Source organism: Trichosurus vulpecula, chromosome 1 (assembly GCF_011100635.1).
Source record: "Trichosurus vulpecula isolate mTriVul1 chromosome 1, mTriVul1.pri, whole genome shotgun sequence".
NCBI lineage: Eukaryota > Metazoa > Chordata > Mammalia > Diprotodontia > Phalangeridae > Trichosurus > Trichosurus vulpecula.
Window position 1 is genome coordinate 63,281,408 of NC_050573.1, and position 16,127 is coordinate 63,297,534.

At 41.5% G+C, this 16,127-nt stretch overlaps 1 protein-coding gene across 3 annotated transcripts in view; it reads left to right on the plus strand.

The window, feature by feature from the left end:
* The window catches only part of LOC118845370 (calcium homeostasis endoplasmic reticulum protein), a 31,975-nt gene that overhangs the window by 1,268 nt on the left and 14,580 nt on the right, over positions 1–16,127 (plus strand). For all 3 annotated transcript variants that reach the window (XM_036753276.1, XM_036753282.1, XM_036753288.1), the window contains exons 3-9: positions 3,571–3,767; positions 4,490–4,627; positions 5,537–5,688; positions 9,287–9,398; positions 9,519–9,608; positions 10,370–10,649; positions 13,315–13,496. In XM_036753276.1, coding sequence (XP_036609171.1) covers positions 3,571–3,767; positions 4,490–4,627; positions 5,537–5,688; positions 9,287–9,398; positions 9,519–9,608; positions 10,370–10,649; positions 13,315–13,496 — 1,151 coding nt within the window. The remainder of the gene's footprint in view (positions 1–3,570; positions 3,768–4,489; positions 4,628–5,536; positions 5,689–9,286; positions 9,399–9,518; positions 9,609–10,369; positions 10,650–13,314; positions 13,497–16,127) is intronic.

Consider the following 16,127-nt stretch of genomic DNA (forward strand, 5'->3'; position numbering starts at 1 on the left):
GCTGGGGAAATTAAGGTAGGAGAGCATTCCAGACATGGGGAAACACTAGAGCAAAGGTACCTAGACTGGTGATGGAGTGTTATATTTGAGGAAATGCCAGATAGGACAGGCTTGTTGGGTCCTAGAGTACATGGACAGGAGTAAAGTATAAAAAGACTAGAAAGGTAGGAAGAAGCCAAATTATGAAGAACTTTAAATGGCAAGCAAAAATTTATACATGATCCCAGGGGAATTGTGATATTAAATATTGAATTTGAAGAATAGCAAATAAATCAATGTATCTGTAATATTTAGTATAAAAAGTCAAATAATGTGAAATATGTCTGGGAAAATGAACCGGAGCCAGAATGTTGATGGCATTAAATTTCAAGCTGAAAAGCTTATATTTTATCATAGAAGCAATAGATAAGCACTAAAGAGTTTTAAGCAGATGGGTGACTTAGAATTGTACACTAGAAGGATTTTGGTAGCTATGTAGAGGACAGATTGGGTGGGGAACTGGATGCAAGGAGATTCATTGGGAAGTTATAGTTCAGATAAAAGGTGATAAGGGCCTGAACTTGAGTGGTAGAGACAAAGGGAGGAATTTTAAAGATGTGAAAATAGGGACAATTAAATGTGGGAACTTAATGATTATGAAGTGTAAGGGAAAGTGAAAAATCTAGGATGAGGCCTAGGTTTTGACCCTGGCGACTGAGAGGATTGCAGTACCCTCAGCAGAAAATAAAGGCGGTTATGACTGAGGAGTGAGTTTAAGATTGAAGATTCTTCTCTTGTCAATGTTTTGAGTTGGATATCAATGGGAGAAACAGTTGCAAATATGTTACAGATAGATAGACCATACCTCTGAAGAAAAGTGAGGGTGAGATATGTAGAATTGGGGGTCATTAGAATAGAGATTGTAATTGAATCTATTAGAGCTGATGAGAACTAAAGGAGAGAGAGAGTATGAGTGAGAATTGAAGAGGATCCAGGCAAAGCTGTTCTTGGCACATACAGTTAGTGAGCAGATTTTTGATCCAGCAAAAGAGACTGAGAAGGAACAGTCACATGTAGAAGGAGAACCAGTAAAGAGCATTGTAACCAAAAAACCTAAGGAGGAATGAATATATGGGAAGGAGGAACACGGGGTGCCAGGTTTAGAGCTTAAAGGTACTTTAGAGTTCAAACAACCTCCTAATTTTACAAATGAGGAAACTGAGGTTGAGAGGGGAAATGATTTATCTAAAGTCATAGGGAATTAAGTGGCAAGCCTAGTATTTGACTCCAAACCAGTACTCTCTTATACTATACCATGTCCTCCCTCAAGATGGTCCTTAGCTCAGAGAGGTCAAGAAGGTTGAAGACTAAGAAAGGGCCATCAAATTTAGCATTTAGGAGATGATAGCTCACCTTTGACATGGTTTCAGTTGGGTAGGGAGATTAGATTCCAGATTGAAGGAGTTGAGCGATCTGGTTTTTGTAGGTAGCAAAACATATTTTGGCTTTTTCTAAGAATTAGGAGTAGGAGAAGAGGCTTAAGTTAATAGATTGAACAGATGGCAGGCTCATTGAAGGTTTTTGATGATGGAGGAAACGTGGACATATTTGTACACTGCCAAGAAGACGAGACATGGCAAGATTAAGAATGAGAGGAAAGGATCAGGGCCCTAATCAAGGTGCCTGACAGAGGTGTTAGGGGCTTGAGTCAAGGCCAGTACTGGAAGGATTTATCTTGACCAGATGGGCCTGGTCATTGACAGCTTGTTGTTGTTTGTCCTTCCTTCTTGAAGAGAACCAATTACATCAGGAGGGGAATGTTGTCTTGACTTGCAAGTGAATTGGATTTATGTGTGGTGCTGCAAAGTTATTAGCCTCACTCTTTCTTCCAGAGTCGTTCAGAGTCCAGTGGCACAACATTGGTAGGGATGGCCCTAGAGTACTGGGAGACCTTGGCTCTTTTAAGCTAATATCTTTCCCAGTACTCAATTTGTATGGCATAACATCCTTTCAGTGATTAAAAGATTGGTAAAATTGGTTAAAAAATAAAGGATTGGCAAAAAAAAATGGCCTAGTTTGCATTCTCAAAAGAATCAGTTTGGGAGGGGAAGACTCTCAGGGTTTCTGGCCAGAACAGAAACAGTTGCTATTTACACTCGCTCTGAATCATCCAAAACAATAAGCAAGTGAGGTTTGGGCTAGGACATATTATTGGTCAGTCAGTGTGGCTGGAGTGATTTGGGTTTAAAGGCATGGTCAGGTAGCTCCATTTGAATCCCAATGGGCTTTATCAAACCCTGGTTTTCCAGAGCTATATTTCAAGAAATCATAAATGAAACTACGTGAGACAAAAGGGTTAATTGTCTCAGTTAAAAAAAAAACTGATAAAATAAGTAGGGAAGAGAGAGAAAAACTAGCCCCAAGATATCTTGCAAAGTACAAGCAATCAAAATTTATATTCCTTTGGATAGAGCACCCACATGTAAGGGTATGACTCCCCATGTGGACAGAGGAGGAAGGGAGGTAGTTTATTAATTCAGGAAGTGCTAACCTAGAGCCTAGTGGTGCATGGTTATTATCCTGTTTTACTAATGAGGAAAAGGGGAAGGGATTTCCAACTAGAGATTTTTCCTAACCTTGTATCCTTTACACTTTGGTGGTTTCTCTGACCTAGTAGTAAACTCTACCTAAATTATTCCAGGACCTAGAACCAAGCAATTGGAAGTATGAGTATGGTTTCTGAATGGAAGTCTTGGTTATCCCGTCAGAAATGTATATAGTGTGTATGTCAGAACTGATGCCCATACAAAGGAGTTGTGAAACACAGAGTCACATGTTTTCTTTGTCTTTAAGTCAGCTCTCAAGGTACGTAAGAAAGGATTTGAAGTGGACTGCTTTGTGAGGTAGTGAGTTCCCTGCCACTAGGAATCTTTTAAGTGGTGGTTCATTACCACTTGTCAGGGACTTCTGAGGTTGTCTCTGAGATTCTGCAATTACAAGAGTTTGATACTGTGTCAAGAGAGCTGGGCTCCGGAGCCACTTAACTGTCTGATTTTGAGCAGGTACCTTTCCCTTCCTAGACCTTAGTTTCTTCTTAGGTAAAATGAGAGGATTAGAGTAGATATTCAACTCTGAATCCTATGAAATTCTGTAAGCCGCTATGGAACCTCGAATAAGGCATTTCCCCTCTCTGGGCCTCAGTTTTCCTATCTATAGAAAGAACTATTTGGGTAAGATCATTTGTAAGGTTCTTCCTAGCTTTAACCTTCTTAACATAGAGTCTAATTCATAGTTTCTTCCCAGCCGTGACATTCAGTTAGCATGTTTGAAGGTTGGGGTGGTAAGAGAGCTGAAGTTGACAGGGAAAGACTTGAGCTTCATTTGCAGTAAGAAAAAAATCTGTTTGGAATTTTAAAAAATCTTTTGATGTCTCTTTGATAGTAGAAATAGCTTTGCTTTTCTACAGTCCTTGAAGGAATCCCCTATGGATTCAACAGAGTGAATTCCAGAGCAAACACAAAGAGAAGAATGGAAAGTTTGATTGTATGGTGTTGGAAAATTGTTTTTATTTTACCTTTTATGTCCTTTTAGTGATATGCAAGCAGCAGACTCCAGAGCTAGAACCTGCTGCCCAGATACAGCCCTTGCCACAGCCTTTGCCGCAGCCCTCCTTACCACCAGCTCCAACCATCAATCCCTCTCAGGGAACCCCTTCTATGGAAGAACTCATTCAGCAGAGCCAGTGGAACCTACAGCAGCAGGAGCAGCATCTTCTGGCCATGAGACAGGTAAAACTGCTGTTCTTTTTGAAAATATTGCTGGCTCCTTACCCTCCCCACAACTCTTCTACATCACCTACTTCCTAGTGAGTTCCAACAGAGGTAGATGACTCTTCTCTTTGCCACCTTTGACAGTAATTGTTTTTGAAAAGGCTTTGGAGATTGTCTTAATGGGGAAAATATGCACAGATTTCATGTCTTGGGGACATTAATAGGCATGGGAACTATGAAGCATAGTGTAGTACCAAGAACCTTGGACAAGGAGATCCTGGGCAATAGTCCTAATTTGGCCATTTCCCAGCCATTTCACCTGGGCAAAGCATTGCCCTTTCATGGCCTTAGTTTTCTTCTCTGTGAACTGGGGCAAGAGGAGATACTTGACTAAACGATTATTTTTCTTTGAGGTTTCCCTCAACTCTGGCTTATGATGTCAGATGGCTGCCTCTCAACTCTGAGTAATCCCATTAGTAGTAAAGATAGCTAATAGCCAGTAAAGATTGTTAATAACTTTGTTCAGTTTCCTGTGAAAGCAAGAAGCTTGAATAAAGAAAACTATTTAACTGTATAGCCTGAAGTCTGATCTTTGTCTTAGATGTGGAATTCTTTAAATCTGGAATCCAAGTCATGTAGTCAGAATTCAGTTAGTCCAGCTCTAAAGAAATCCTTGTTTCTCTGGCTTTTTGTTGTTATATATCAAATAAATAAAGACATCTTGGTTTGTTCTTCTTTAGGAGCAAGTTACATCTGCAATAGCCCATGCAGTAGAGCAGCAGATGCAGAAACTACTGGAGGAAACCCAGTTGGACATGAACGAGTTTGATAACCTGCTGCAACCAATAATCGATACATGTACCAAAGATGCGATCTCTGTAAGTAAGAGACTCCTTTAGAAAGTGTGCCCAGCCAGAGACCAAGCCTTGGCTCACTTACATTTCTTTTGGCTAAAAAAAAGTTTATTGGATGCCTTCTCTTGTAGTAGGCTCTGTTAGGTGCCAGGTGTTCCATTGGTAGGTCATTTTGATGACAGAATGGCCTTTTATTCCTTTGTCCTCTTTTTGGAGAAAAAAAGGAAAGTGGGGTAGGCTACTTTGTAAGGTAAATTCCCTGCTGTTGGAAGAATTCAAACAGACCTTGCCAGCAATGTTATAGAGAGGGATTTTTGCCTGAAGTAGGTGGACTGGCATGTGTGAGTTCTGAGGTCCTTCCTAACTCTGAGACTAGGTGATTTACTGTGATATGAGGAGTATCAGATGTGGAGTCATAGCCAAGGTTTGGGTCTTGTTTATGCCATTTACCTGGCAAAAGCACTTCACCCTCCAAATCTATTTTGTCACCTGTCAGTTGGAACCTGGCATAGTGGTGAAAGTGCTGGGCTTATAGTCAGAGATATCTAAGTATCTTCCTGTCTATGGTGTTTAGTAGGTGTATTATAATGGGCAAATCACCTGATCTCTCTCTGAGTCGAGATTTCTTTATAGTGGTCCCCCAGTCTAAACTCTTTTTGTACTCCACTAGTCTAAACAGGTTGTTGTGGGCCTCAGGTTTAATGATGTCTGTTGTGCTTTGCAGACTTTAAAGTGTACTATGTGTATCATATTTAATGTTATTGGCATGACTAACTTCACCTGGCCACTTGTGAGGAACGTGTTTTGTAAATTGTGGAACACCACAGAAAAGTGACCTATTTATCATCACTTTTGCCATGGTGATTCTAAGTAAAATTCTAAGAACATTTAAATACTTAGTCCAGCTGACAGTTATTAAATTGGCATTTTCAGGCAGGAAAGAACTGGATGTTTAGTAATGCCAAGACTCCTCCACACTGTGAGCTGATGGCTGGCCACCTCCGAAATCGGATCACTGCTGATGGAGCACATTTTGAGCTGCGATTGCATTTGATTTACCTGATCAATGATGTTTTGCATCACTGGTAAGAGCTTTCATTAAATATATTTTCTAGATTGTCTGCCAGGATACTTAGTTCTTCTACACAGATTGCATTACCTACAAGGTTCTCTGGTTTTCTGTTGTGTACCATTATGTACCATTCTCTGCCCTTCCCCTCTCAAATCCCCAAATCTAGTTTTATATATCCTGAACATACCTTATAATGACATTACTCTTATATTTACAAACACAGATACAGTCGTAAATACATATATAAATATATTATCCTTTCAGAGTTATCTCCTTTTGGTGGCATAGTCTATCCTCAGACTAACTTGTTATTTGGGTCTGTCTCCATCTGACTCTGTAGATGATCTCAAAGCAATGAGAGTCTGATGAATCAAAAGATGTGTTAAATCTTTCATATAGGATGATGAGATCTGTGGGATGTGTCTGTTCTTGGATGGATTAACTGTTTTAAATTGTCCACTTTCTGGAACCCTCTTGTGATGAATTGTGTGTAAACTTGTGTATATATAAGTATAAGTATACCTGTCCAATCTATTTCCTAAATATTGCCCTTAATAGAGTCCTAAAATGTGTCACCGTTTTGACTTTTCACCAATACAGTTCCTATTCATTCCTGAATCACCTCTAGTATCTATTTTTTTCCCTCCTTGTTCAGTCTACTACAGCTCACTATTAGGAAAAACTGCCAATCACTTCCACTACATGTGTGGACCCCAGCCTCTACAAATTCCTCAACTTCAGTTTGACTGTTATTTATATAGTCTTTATGCTGTGGAATCCCTTTCCCACTCCTTAACATCATTCCAGCCTGTCATGTTTTTGGATCCTGAGTCAGTCTTCCATCCCTCTCAGCTGCTATACAGTATTTCTTGTATAGTTATTCAGTTAAAATTTGATAGTTTTATCATTACTTTTGTTTTCATATCATAGTTGTTTCCCCTTACTAGCTCTCACCGCTGAACCCTTTCTTGCAACAAAAAAAAGAGGAAAAAAGTAAGAAAGCCACAAAGTAACTGTATCTGACAGTAGAGATTGGATTTTACATCCGTAGACCCAACATCTCTTCAAAAAGGGAAGAAATATGTTTCTTTATCAGTTCTCCAGGGTGACTTTTCAGTGCTGTCATGTATGTTATTGAAATCATTGTTTAGATTCATTTGATTATACTTTCTTCACTCTGCGTGCCTTCTTACTCGTCCTTCTGAATTCTTTATAATTTTATTGGTCAATAATATTTCATTTTATACATGTATAGTGATGTGCAAATCACAAAGTAATTAGATTTATTAACAAATATTTTTTTAAAACTTTTAATATGAAAGATATCCTTTTGCTGCAGTCACTTGTTTTATACAGTTTGAATTGGGTACACAGGATTTTGACACATTCATTGTGAAACCATAGTTTTTATCACAGTGGCTATTGAGTGTATCTTTGACAAATAGTTCATTTTTTGTAGTCTTGTTTTTATTCCATAATATTTCAGTGGAGTTTAAATCAGGCAAGTTCTCAGGCCATTGAAGCATGTTTATTTCCATTTCTTGGATAAGTTTTTTTTTTACCTTTGTGATGTGGCATTATGCAAAGATATATTGCAGGATTCCTTCTCCCTTTGGGAATTCCAGAACAATTCTTCTTCTTAACATGTGAATATATTTATCAGAGTCCATCTTTCTCTGAGTGGGAATAAGATTTACAGGTCCACTGGAAGTAAAAAATCCCTCAATTTTGGGGGGGTGTTTTACAGTCTGAAGGTGCCCAGATTATATAGGATCACCTGGATTCTGACAACAGTTTCAGTATAGTCTTGAATGAAAAAGCAAATTTTGGCAGTAAAAATTACCTTTTTCCAATCTTTAGTACTCCATTCTTTGCATTGTTTGCCTATGACAAGTGTATTTCCTTCTTGGCAACAGTATGCAGCTTTTTCCCTCTCCAGTCTTCTATTCTTTCAGCTTTAACACACCTGTGCTGGAGTGTAGAGGAGTCAGTAACCAGGCCCATCTGAAGGTTTTTACTTGTCTCCTGAAGTTGAATTCTAGATGATTTTGCAGTGAGTTTTAGTTGGTTGTGTTTTATCTTTCTGATCCTGCTTTGCTTCTTCAATGTAACAGAGCCTGTTTTGTTGCCATCTTAAATGATCCTTGAAGCACTTGGCTTTCTTCTCCACTTCATACCTTCCAACCCCCCAACAAGGACTCCTGCAATAGCTCCCCAAAGTGCACTCTTTGAGTACTAGAGCTTTTACACATTTCCTTGAAGTAACGGCCATTCTATAAAACTGCAGAATTTAAACTATAACAAAAGAGAGCAGTGAAACGTGCGTATTGCACAATATCCAGCACTCACCTAACAGTGAGCTAACTGAAACAAGCTCAATTATGGAGTCATCTAGTCGTGGTCAGACATCCTAAATTGGCCTAGAGTCATTAGGAGCACACACAGTACCAGTCTCTGCCACAAAATGAAGCCCTATAAAAAAAATTACTGCTTGTCCCAAATAATATGTACACCTCCATGCTACTGTTTGCTCAGCCAATTGCTAAGTCAACAGACACCCATTTTGTTTCTAGTTTTTTGCTACCCTAGAATGTTGTTGTAAACATTATATATATAACTTTCCTTTCTCTCATTGACCTCCTGGGGAATATACGCTGGAGTGGGATTGCTGGGTTAGAGAATTTGAACTTTTTAGTGATTTTATTCATGTAATTCCAAATTGATTCCTAGACTAGTTGGACCAATTTATAGCTCCACCAACAGTGTATTAGTGGGCCTGCCCTCTGTTTCTTCAACAGTGATTATTTCCATTTTTAAAAATAATTTTTGCCCCTTTGGGAGGTTTGAGGATTTGTTACAATTGCGATACAATCATTAATTTTGCTTTGCTTATTAAAACTTCTTATCCCTATTATCTACTGAGGTATGGCTCTTGTCTTCATATATTTATAAAAGTTTCTTATAAATCTTGGATTCCAGAATCTTATCAGAAATATTTAATGCAAAGATCTTTTTTCCTCTCAGTTTATCATCTTATTCAAGGCTGTTTTGATTGTGCATTTCAGCTTTTAATTTTGCATAATCAAAAGTCTGTTTCATCTTTTATAATATCCTCTGTCTCTTTTTTTAAAAGCATTTTCACCATAACCATGATTGTAAAAGGAACCTCCTTCTGTTCCCTCACGTTTTTTATATCTTGGTCATATACCCTTTTGGAGCATGTCATATATGTGTGTGATAAGATGCTGATCTAACCTAGTTGCTACTAAACAGATTTCCTGTTTTCTCAGGAATTTTTCATTGATAGATGCTTTCTTCATTTCTTTTTTTTTTTAAGCCTTATTGATACCTTTTGTGTTTACACCAGCTTCTGAATTTTTCTGTAGCAAACAAAAGGAGTTAAGAAAAAGAGCAGGCATGGCTGGGGGTCTGACTGGTAAGCAGCCTGTTGCTTGCTTGTGTATTGGGCCTCTTAAGGACAGGGGCAGTGAAGGCCTTATCTCTTCTCCAGGACCACAGTTCCCTTCCTCCATTTCCCTAGACAGTATCACATCTCCAGTAGTCACTTTAAGGCCTGAGCCTGACACAGGAAACTTCTCTTCCCTTTTTAGCCAGCGGAAGCAGGCGAGGGATTTATTGGCTGCCCTGCAGAAAGTGGTGGTTCCCATTTACTGTACCAGCTTTTTAGCTGTGGAAGAGGATAAACAGCAGAAAATCGCCCGGGTGAGTAACTGCCTGCCTTTCTCTTCTTCTTTGACTTTGATTGGAGAGCCTGGAAACATTTTAAAGTAGCAAAAAGGATTTCCATGTCTGATTCTTCCTCCCTACTCTTCCTCTACCCAGCTCCTCCAGTTGTGGGAAAAGAATGGTTACTTTGATGAGTCAATAATCCAGCAGTTGCAGAGCCCAGCCCTTGGGCTCGGACAGTACCAGGTTAGTGTGAACAACCTTCCACTTGCTTTTTTTATAGCATGACCCAGGTAATTAGGTGCTACCGTCTCCAGCAGTCTGTTGGAGTTAGAATTGTTATCCATTTGAGAAAACTTCATACACACACACACTCTCTCACATACAGTCTCTCTCTCACACTCTCACACTTCTGAACTAGCATTGATTTCCACAGTGGCAGGATTCAAGTACTGTTGGCGTGTCATTTGCTTTATAAAAAGCTCATTTGTACACAGGTTTTCTGGGGTGTCTTCTGTTTACAGGGAAGTGTACCTATATGGAGCAAACTACTAGAGAATCTTTAGAACTGGAAGGAGCCTTAGGTCAGAGAATATATACATGTGGAATCTTTCCAGCATAAATGGTGGCTTACTAAAGAATGTAGAATAAGTGGGCCGCCCTCACTTGGGTGCACTGTGGGGTACATGGGAGGCAGTAACAGACTGTCAGGGTCATTTTACAGCAACTGGTGTGTTGTTTTGTTTTGCCCAGCTTTACTTATTTGGGGGAGGGTACATTTTGGCAGACTTGGAATCTAATTAAGTGGCGTTGAATAGGGATAACAGGTAAAAGTTTTCTTTTAGGGAGAAGGAGTGATTGGGAAGTTTACAGTATGTAAAAAAAAGGACATAATGCCCATGAGACATCTCAAAACTGAAGAATGGTCCTGAGAAGCCTGCTGTTTGGACACCTTGGTATAAAATGTCTTTTGGCTTAGGTTTGACTTGTGGTTCTCACTGGTTTAGGCAACGCTGATCATTGAATATGCAGCTGTGGTTCAGCCAGTTCAGATGGCCTTCCAACAACAGATACAGACCCTGAAGACTCAGCATGAGGAATTTGTTAACAGCTTGGCACAGCAGCAGCAGCAGCAGCAGCAGCAACAGCAGCAGCAGCAGCAGCAGCCACCCCCACAGCAAATACAGATCCCACCTATGGAAAGTGAAGTGAAATCAACCCCTCCCCCGCCGGCCCCACCTCCAGCGCCTACACCTGCACCCTCTGCCCCTCCAACCACACAGCCAGGTTGGTACACAGCCACTTTGGCTGAGCCTCTTGTCTCTAGAAGTAAGGGTCAAGTACATGTTCTTGATGTTACCCAAGAGAGTCTCCATGTCACCTTATTTCCAGAGATAGGCGCCTGATTTCTGAAAGAGAAGCATTTAGTTGTCCTGCTTTATAGTTCTTGAAGTGATTGCTTGAGGTGGGGGAGTAAACTGTGAAAGAGAGAATGACATTGAGAACATTATTATCCCCATTTTGGAACTGAGGAAAGGGGTACAGAGTGGAGAAGCTGCTTGCCCCAAGTCACAGGGTCCATAAGGAGCAGAAGCAGCACTTGAATTCGGGCCTTTTGATACTGGGCCCCATCTATAACAGGTGTCCGGCAAATCTGTTCTTTGTGCCATAGTTCAGGGAAGGTAAGACTGATGGAGGCAGATTTTAATCCATTAAAATTTGTTTTATAGACATTTAAAAATTGTTAGTTAAAAACTTATTTTGTAGTTTTAGGAGACTGTTGTGATGTGGTCACAGTATTAGAACTGTTGATATCCGTACTCATTGTACAGCAAATGACCTCTCTGTCTCATTATCTTTATCTATAAAATGAGGTCAGAGCATCTGGGAGGGACCTTAGAGGCCATAGAGTCCACCTCCCTCAGTTTACAGAAGATGAAAAAGGTTACTTGCCCATGGTCACATAGGTAGTAAATGTCTGAGGCAAGATTTGAACTCAGATCTTCCTGACTTAAAGTACAGCCCTCTAGTAACTCCTCCTTACTGTCAGTCAGCAAATGTTTGTTTAGTGCTTACTATGTGCCAGGCACTGTGCTAAGCTCTAAGGATACAAAGAAAAGGCAAAAAGATAGTTTCTGTCCTGAGAGGCACTCTGATGGAGGGAGATAACATGCAAACAACTATGCAGAAACAAGCTCTGGACAAGATGAATTGGAGATAATCAACAGAGGAAGGCACTAGAATTGAAGATGATCAAGAAAGGCTTCTTTTAGGGACTTGAACAGAGAAGCCAGAAGGCAGAGTTGTAGAGAGAGAGAGAGAGCATTCCAGGCAGGGGGGGGGCCAGCCTTTGAAAATGCTTAGAGCCCAGAGATGGAGTGTCTTGTGTGAGGAATATCAGGAAGGCCAGTCTGGTTGGAGCAAAGATCACAGTAAGGTATAAAACACCTGGGAAGTGTAGGAGGCAAATTAGGAAGGGCTTTGAATATCAAACAAAGGGTCTTATTTTTGATCCTACAGGTGGTAGGGAGCCACTGGAGTTCCTTGAGTGAATGGCATGGTAAGACCTTCACTTTGAGGAAGGTCATTTTGGCAGCTGAGTGGAAGACAGACTACATTGCTCAAGGCAGGCAGATGCACCAGAAGCCTTTTTCAATAGCACAGAATTGAGGTGATGAAAGGCTACCCTAGGTTGGTGGCAGTGTGAGTAAAGAAGAGGGAGAGATGTTGTGAAGGTAGGAACGATCAGTCTTGGCGGCAGATTGGATATGTGGAGTTGTGATGAAGAGCTGTAGCTGACGCCAGGCTTCTAAGCCTGGATGACTGGGAGGATGGTGGCACACTGCCACCACCCACTGTGATAAGGAAATTCAGAAGAGATGAGGTTTGGGGGAAAAGAGAATGAGTTGTGTTTTGGACATGTTGGGTTTGAGATGTCTTTGGGATATCCATTTCAACATGTCCAAAAGGCAGTTGGTGAATAATAGAGCTGGGAGTGACTTCAGTCCCTCATTTGACTGAGAAAACTGAGGCTGTGTTAAGTGACCTGCCCAGGGTCACACAGCTTCAAGGCATCTGAGACGGCATTCAAACCCTGATCATCCAGGCTCCTTCCTAATCCAGCACTCACACTTGGGTAGAACTTCTCAGCTCTAAATCTATCAGCGTTTGACTAGATCTGCTCAGATTTCTCATCTAGCCTTGAATGGTGTACACTTCAGTTTTCCCAGCTGTAAAATGTGATCATAATACCTCACCGGGTTTGTTTTTCAAATGGGAGACTGTGTAAAGGGATTGACAGATTTTAAAGTGCTGTGCAAATGACCATCATCACCACCATCATTGTCGTGATATAAGGCTGTACCCATCTGTGGGCCGGAGCAATTGTGTACAAGCTGAAGTTTGAGCTGGCCCCTCCCAGGCCTCTCCAAAGGATTTTATTGCATCTATTCCATCTGCACTAGAAAGGGCATCGATCTTTTTCTCTATAGAAAGCTGGAGTCTGTCTCCCTCTGACTTGCCCTTCCTTGTTGTTTACTTCTGCCTACTGATGCCAGACAGGGCAAGTTTCCTTCTTTCTCCACATGATGCCCCTTCAGATGCGAAATGAAAAATGTTTCAGGCTGTGAAAATGGAGAGGAAGGGATGGCTACAAAATCATGTGACTTTGTTACTGTTTGGGAAATAGAACACTTGGGCATTACAGAAATTGTGTTTCTCCAGTATCTTTGGGACTATATTTTGTGGTTTTATTCAGCATAATTTCTATAAGAATTATACAGCAAGGAGAGAATTGTGCCAAAAGGATCCTGCATTAGGTTTTCACCACGATCTCAGGTGTGGCCTCTGGTCACAGTTTTGGGTCCTGATGCCTTTCCTTGTAGTCACCATTTCTGCTTTCTTTCCAGACACGTGGCAGCCATATATAACAGGTTTCTTGTTTCTCCTGTAGATGACAACAAACCTCCCATCCCAATGCCAGGTTCTTCTGAATATGATGCTTCAGGGGGAGGCGTACAAGACCCTGCTGCAGCCCCCGGTCCCCGGGGACCTGGGCCCCATGAGCCAATTCCTCCAAATAAACCTCCTTGGTTTGACCAGCCTCATCCTGTTGCTCCCTGGGGCCAACAACAGGTACTGTATCCAAGAAGGAAGGGTATTAAGTGGCACATTATTGTTTCATTAAAAACACTTCCTGGGTATTAGAACATTTGGGGACATTCATGAACATCACAGGAAGTTACACAGTTATAAAATATCCTGGCTTTGACCCACATTCACGGCAAACCCTGACCTAGGTGTTCTCCAAAGAGGAGACATTTCTGAGGAGCTGCCCATTGGTAATGCCCTTCTCTAGGTCTCAGTTTCCTCATCTGTAAAATGATCTCTAAGGGCCTCCGACATTGTCTGGTCATAGAATTGAGCAGAAATTTATGGAATACCTACTGTGTGGAGGATATTTTGTTAAGTGCTGGGAGATGTTCTTACAACATAGTCCTTGTTCACATAGAGCTTACAGCCTAATAGAAGGATGGGATATACGAACACAGGTTACACAAGGACATTGGAGAGGCCAAAGCCTGTTGGGAGGTGAGTCCAGGTTACTAGAAGATGTCATTTGAGTTAGACTTTAAAAGTTGGGAATAGAATTCAGTAGGTAAGGAAGAGATGGGAGCCTGGTCCAAAGGAAGGCAGCGTTGAACAGTGGAGGAAATATGGGGTTTTGAGTCAGAGCCCCTGGACTTGGATCCTGACTCTGACAGTTACTCCATATGTGACCTGAGGCAAGGTTGTGCACATTTCTAAGCCTTCGTTTCCTCACTTGTAGACTCAAAAGACTAGACTAGATAACCTCTTAAGGTCCCTTCTGGTTCTAGGTCTTTGACTCATGATTACTGGTTCTGCCTTGGTAGGTCACAGTGTAAGATAAGGCTAGAAACAAACTAGGTTTTAGATGGTCTTGAATGCCAGACCAAAAAAAATTTTGGTTGGGCTTTAGGGAAGTCACTGAAAATTTCTGAAGAGAAGTACGATAAAACAAGATTTGAGCTTAAGGAAGATTATTGTAGCAGAAGCATGAGGGATGGATTGGAAAGAGGAGAGAGTAAGTGGGAAGACCTGTTAGTAGGCTACTGCAGTGGTCCAGACAAGCAGCAGCGTGAGGATCTAGACTGGCTAGCAGGAGGAACAGAGAGAAGGGAACGGGAGGAATTACGAATTCCAGTATGAGAAGTAAGGGGAATGATGTGATCAGTGACTCCAGAATGGTGACATCAGGAGAGGAAAGTTTAGGTTAGTTTCGAGTTGCAGGATTAGAGTAGAGCTGTCCTATAGACGTGTGGAAAATTGGCTCTGGAGTACAGAAGAATGGTCTGGGCTGGGGCTACAGATCAGAGTCCTCTGCATAGAGGTGATGCTTAAAGCCATAGGAGTGAAGGAGATGTCTTTGGGAGAGGAAAAGGCTAAGGACAGGGCTTTGTGGGAGATGGGGAAAAATCCAGCAAAAAAAAACAAAATAGGAAGCTAAAGAGGATCAGGAGAGTGTGGTGCTTCTAAAACCAAGAGAGGAGAGAGCATCCAGGACATGGAGGTGGTTCATAGGGCCGGGAGGTGTACGGAGGCTGAGACTGAGGAAAGGCCTCAGAAAGAGGGACAGCAAGCACGTTGATGACCTTTTGGGAAAGAGCTGAGTGGTGGGGTCGGAAGCTAAATGATAGCACATTGAGATAATGGGTAATAAAATGGGGCAGCTAGATGGCATAGTGAGTAGAGCACCGGCCCTGGAGTCAGGAGGACCTGAGTTCAAATCCGACCTCAGACACTTGACACATATACTAGCTGTGTGACCTTGGGCAAGTCACTTAACACCAATTGCGCTGCCCCAAAAAAATAAAATGACAGTATTGGTAGAGGCAGCAGAGATGTTTGCCAGTAAAAAGGAGAGAGATGGAATGAAGAGGCATCAGGTACAAGAGTTAGCAGAGGACATTTAGGATTGAAGTTGCGTACATGTTTTGTGGACAATTGTGAATGAGCAGCAGAGAAGGAGAGATTGAAGATTAGGAGAGGAAAAGTGGATGCCTATTATACTAAGGTCCTGACAGACAGGGAAAAGGGTGAAGGTTCAGGTAAGCAGATTCGCTGTAGCACAAGAGTGAGGAGACACCTTGTGGCATGGTAGAATTTGGAGTCGGAGGAATTGGATTCAAATTCTGGCTTTGACTCAGACTCTGTGTCCTTGGAGGAGGCTCTTAATCTCTCCAAGACTCAATTTTCCAGTCTATAAAATGAAGTGTTTGAACTAGATCTCTCAGGTCCCATTCCAACTATATCTGTGACTGGAGAGTAGGTGATGGTAGAAGTTTCGAGGTGTCAGGGAAATTATGGTGCCATTAGTCCCTTCTGTGAAACAGGAGGCTCAACTGTGGTAAGTTTCAGGGTTAGACATATTCTTAGAAATTTGAGGAGAGGAAAAGGTTTGGAACACTTACTATTAGGAATGAGATTGGGATTCTAAGTGCAAAAGGGAAGGGGTGTTGAACAACAGGGTCTAGCCAAGGTTATGCACCTCTTCTGACATCCTGTGTTCAAAGGCCCCTCCCAGCCCTGACCTTCTGAGTTCTAAGGGCCCTCCTAGCTCTGACTGACATTTTGTGTTCTAAAGCGCACCCCCCAGCTGACATTCTGGATTCTGACGGCCCTCCTAGCTCTGACCTTCTGTGTTCTAAGGGCCCTCCCAGCCCTGATAATCTGTGCTCTAAATCG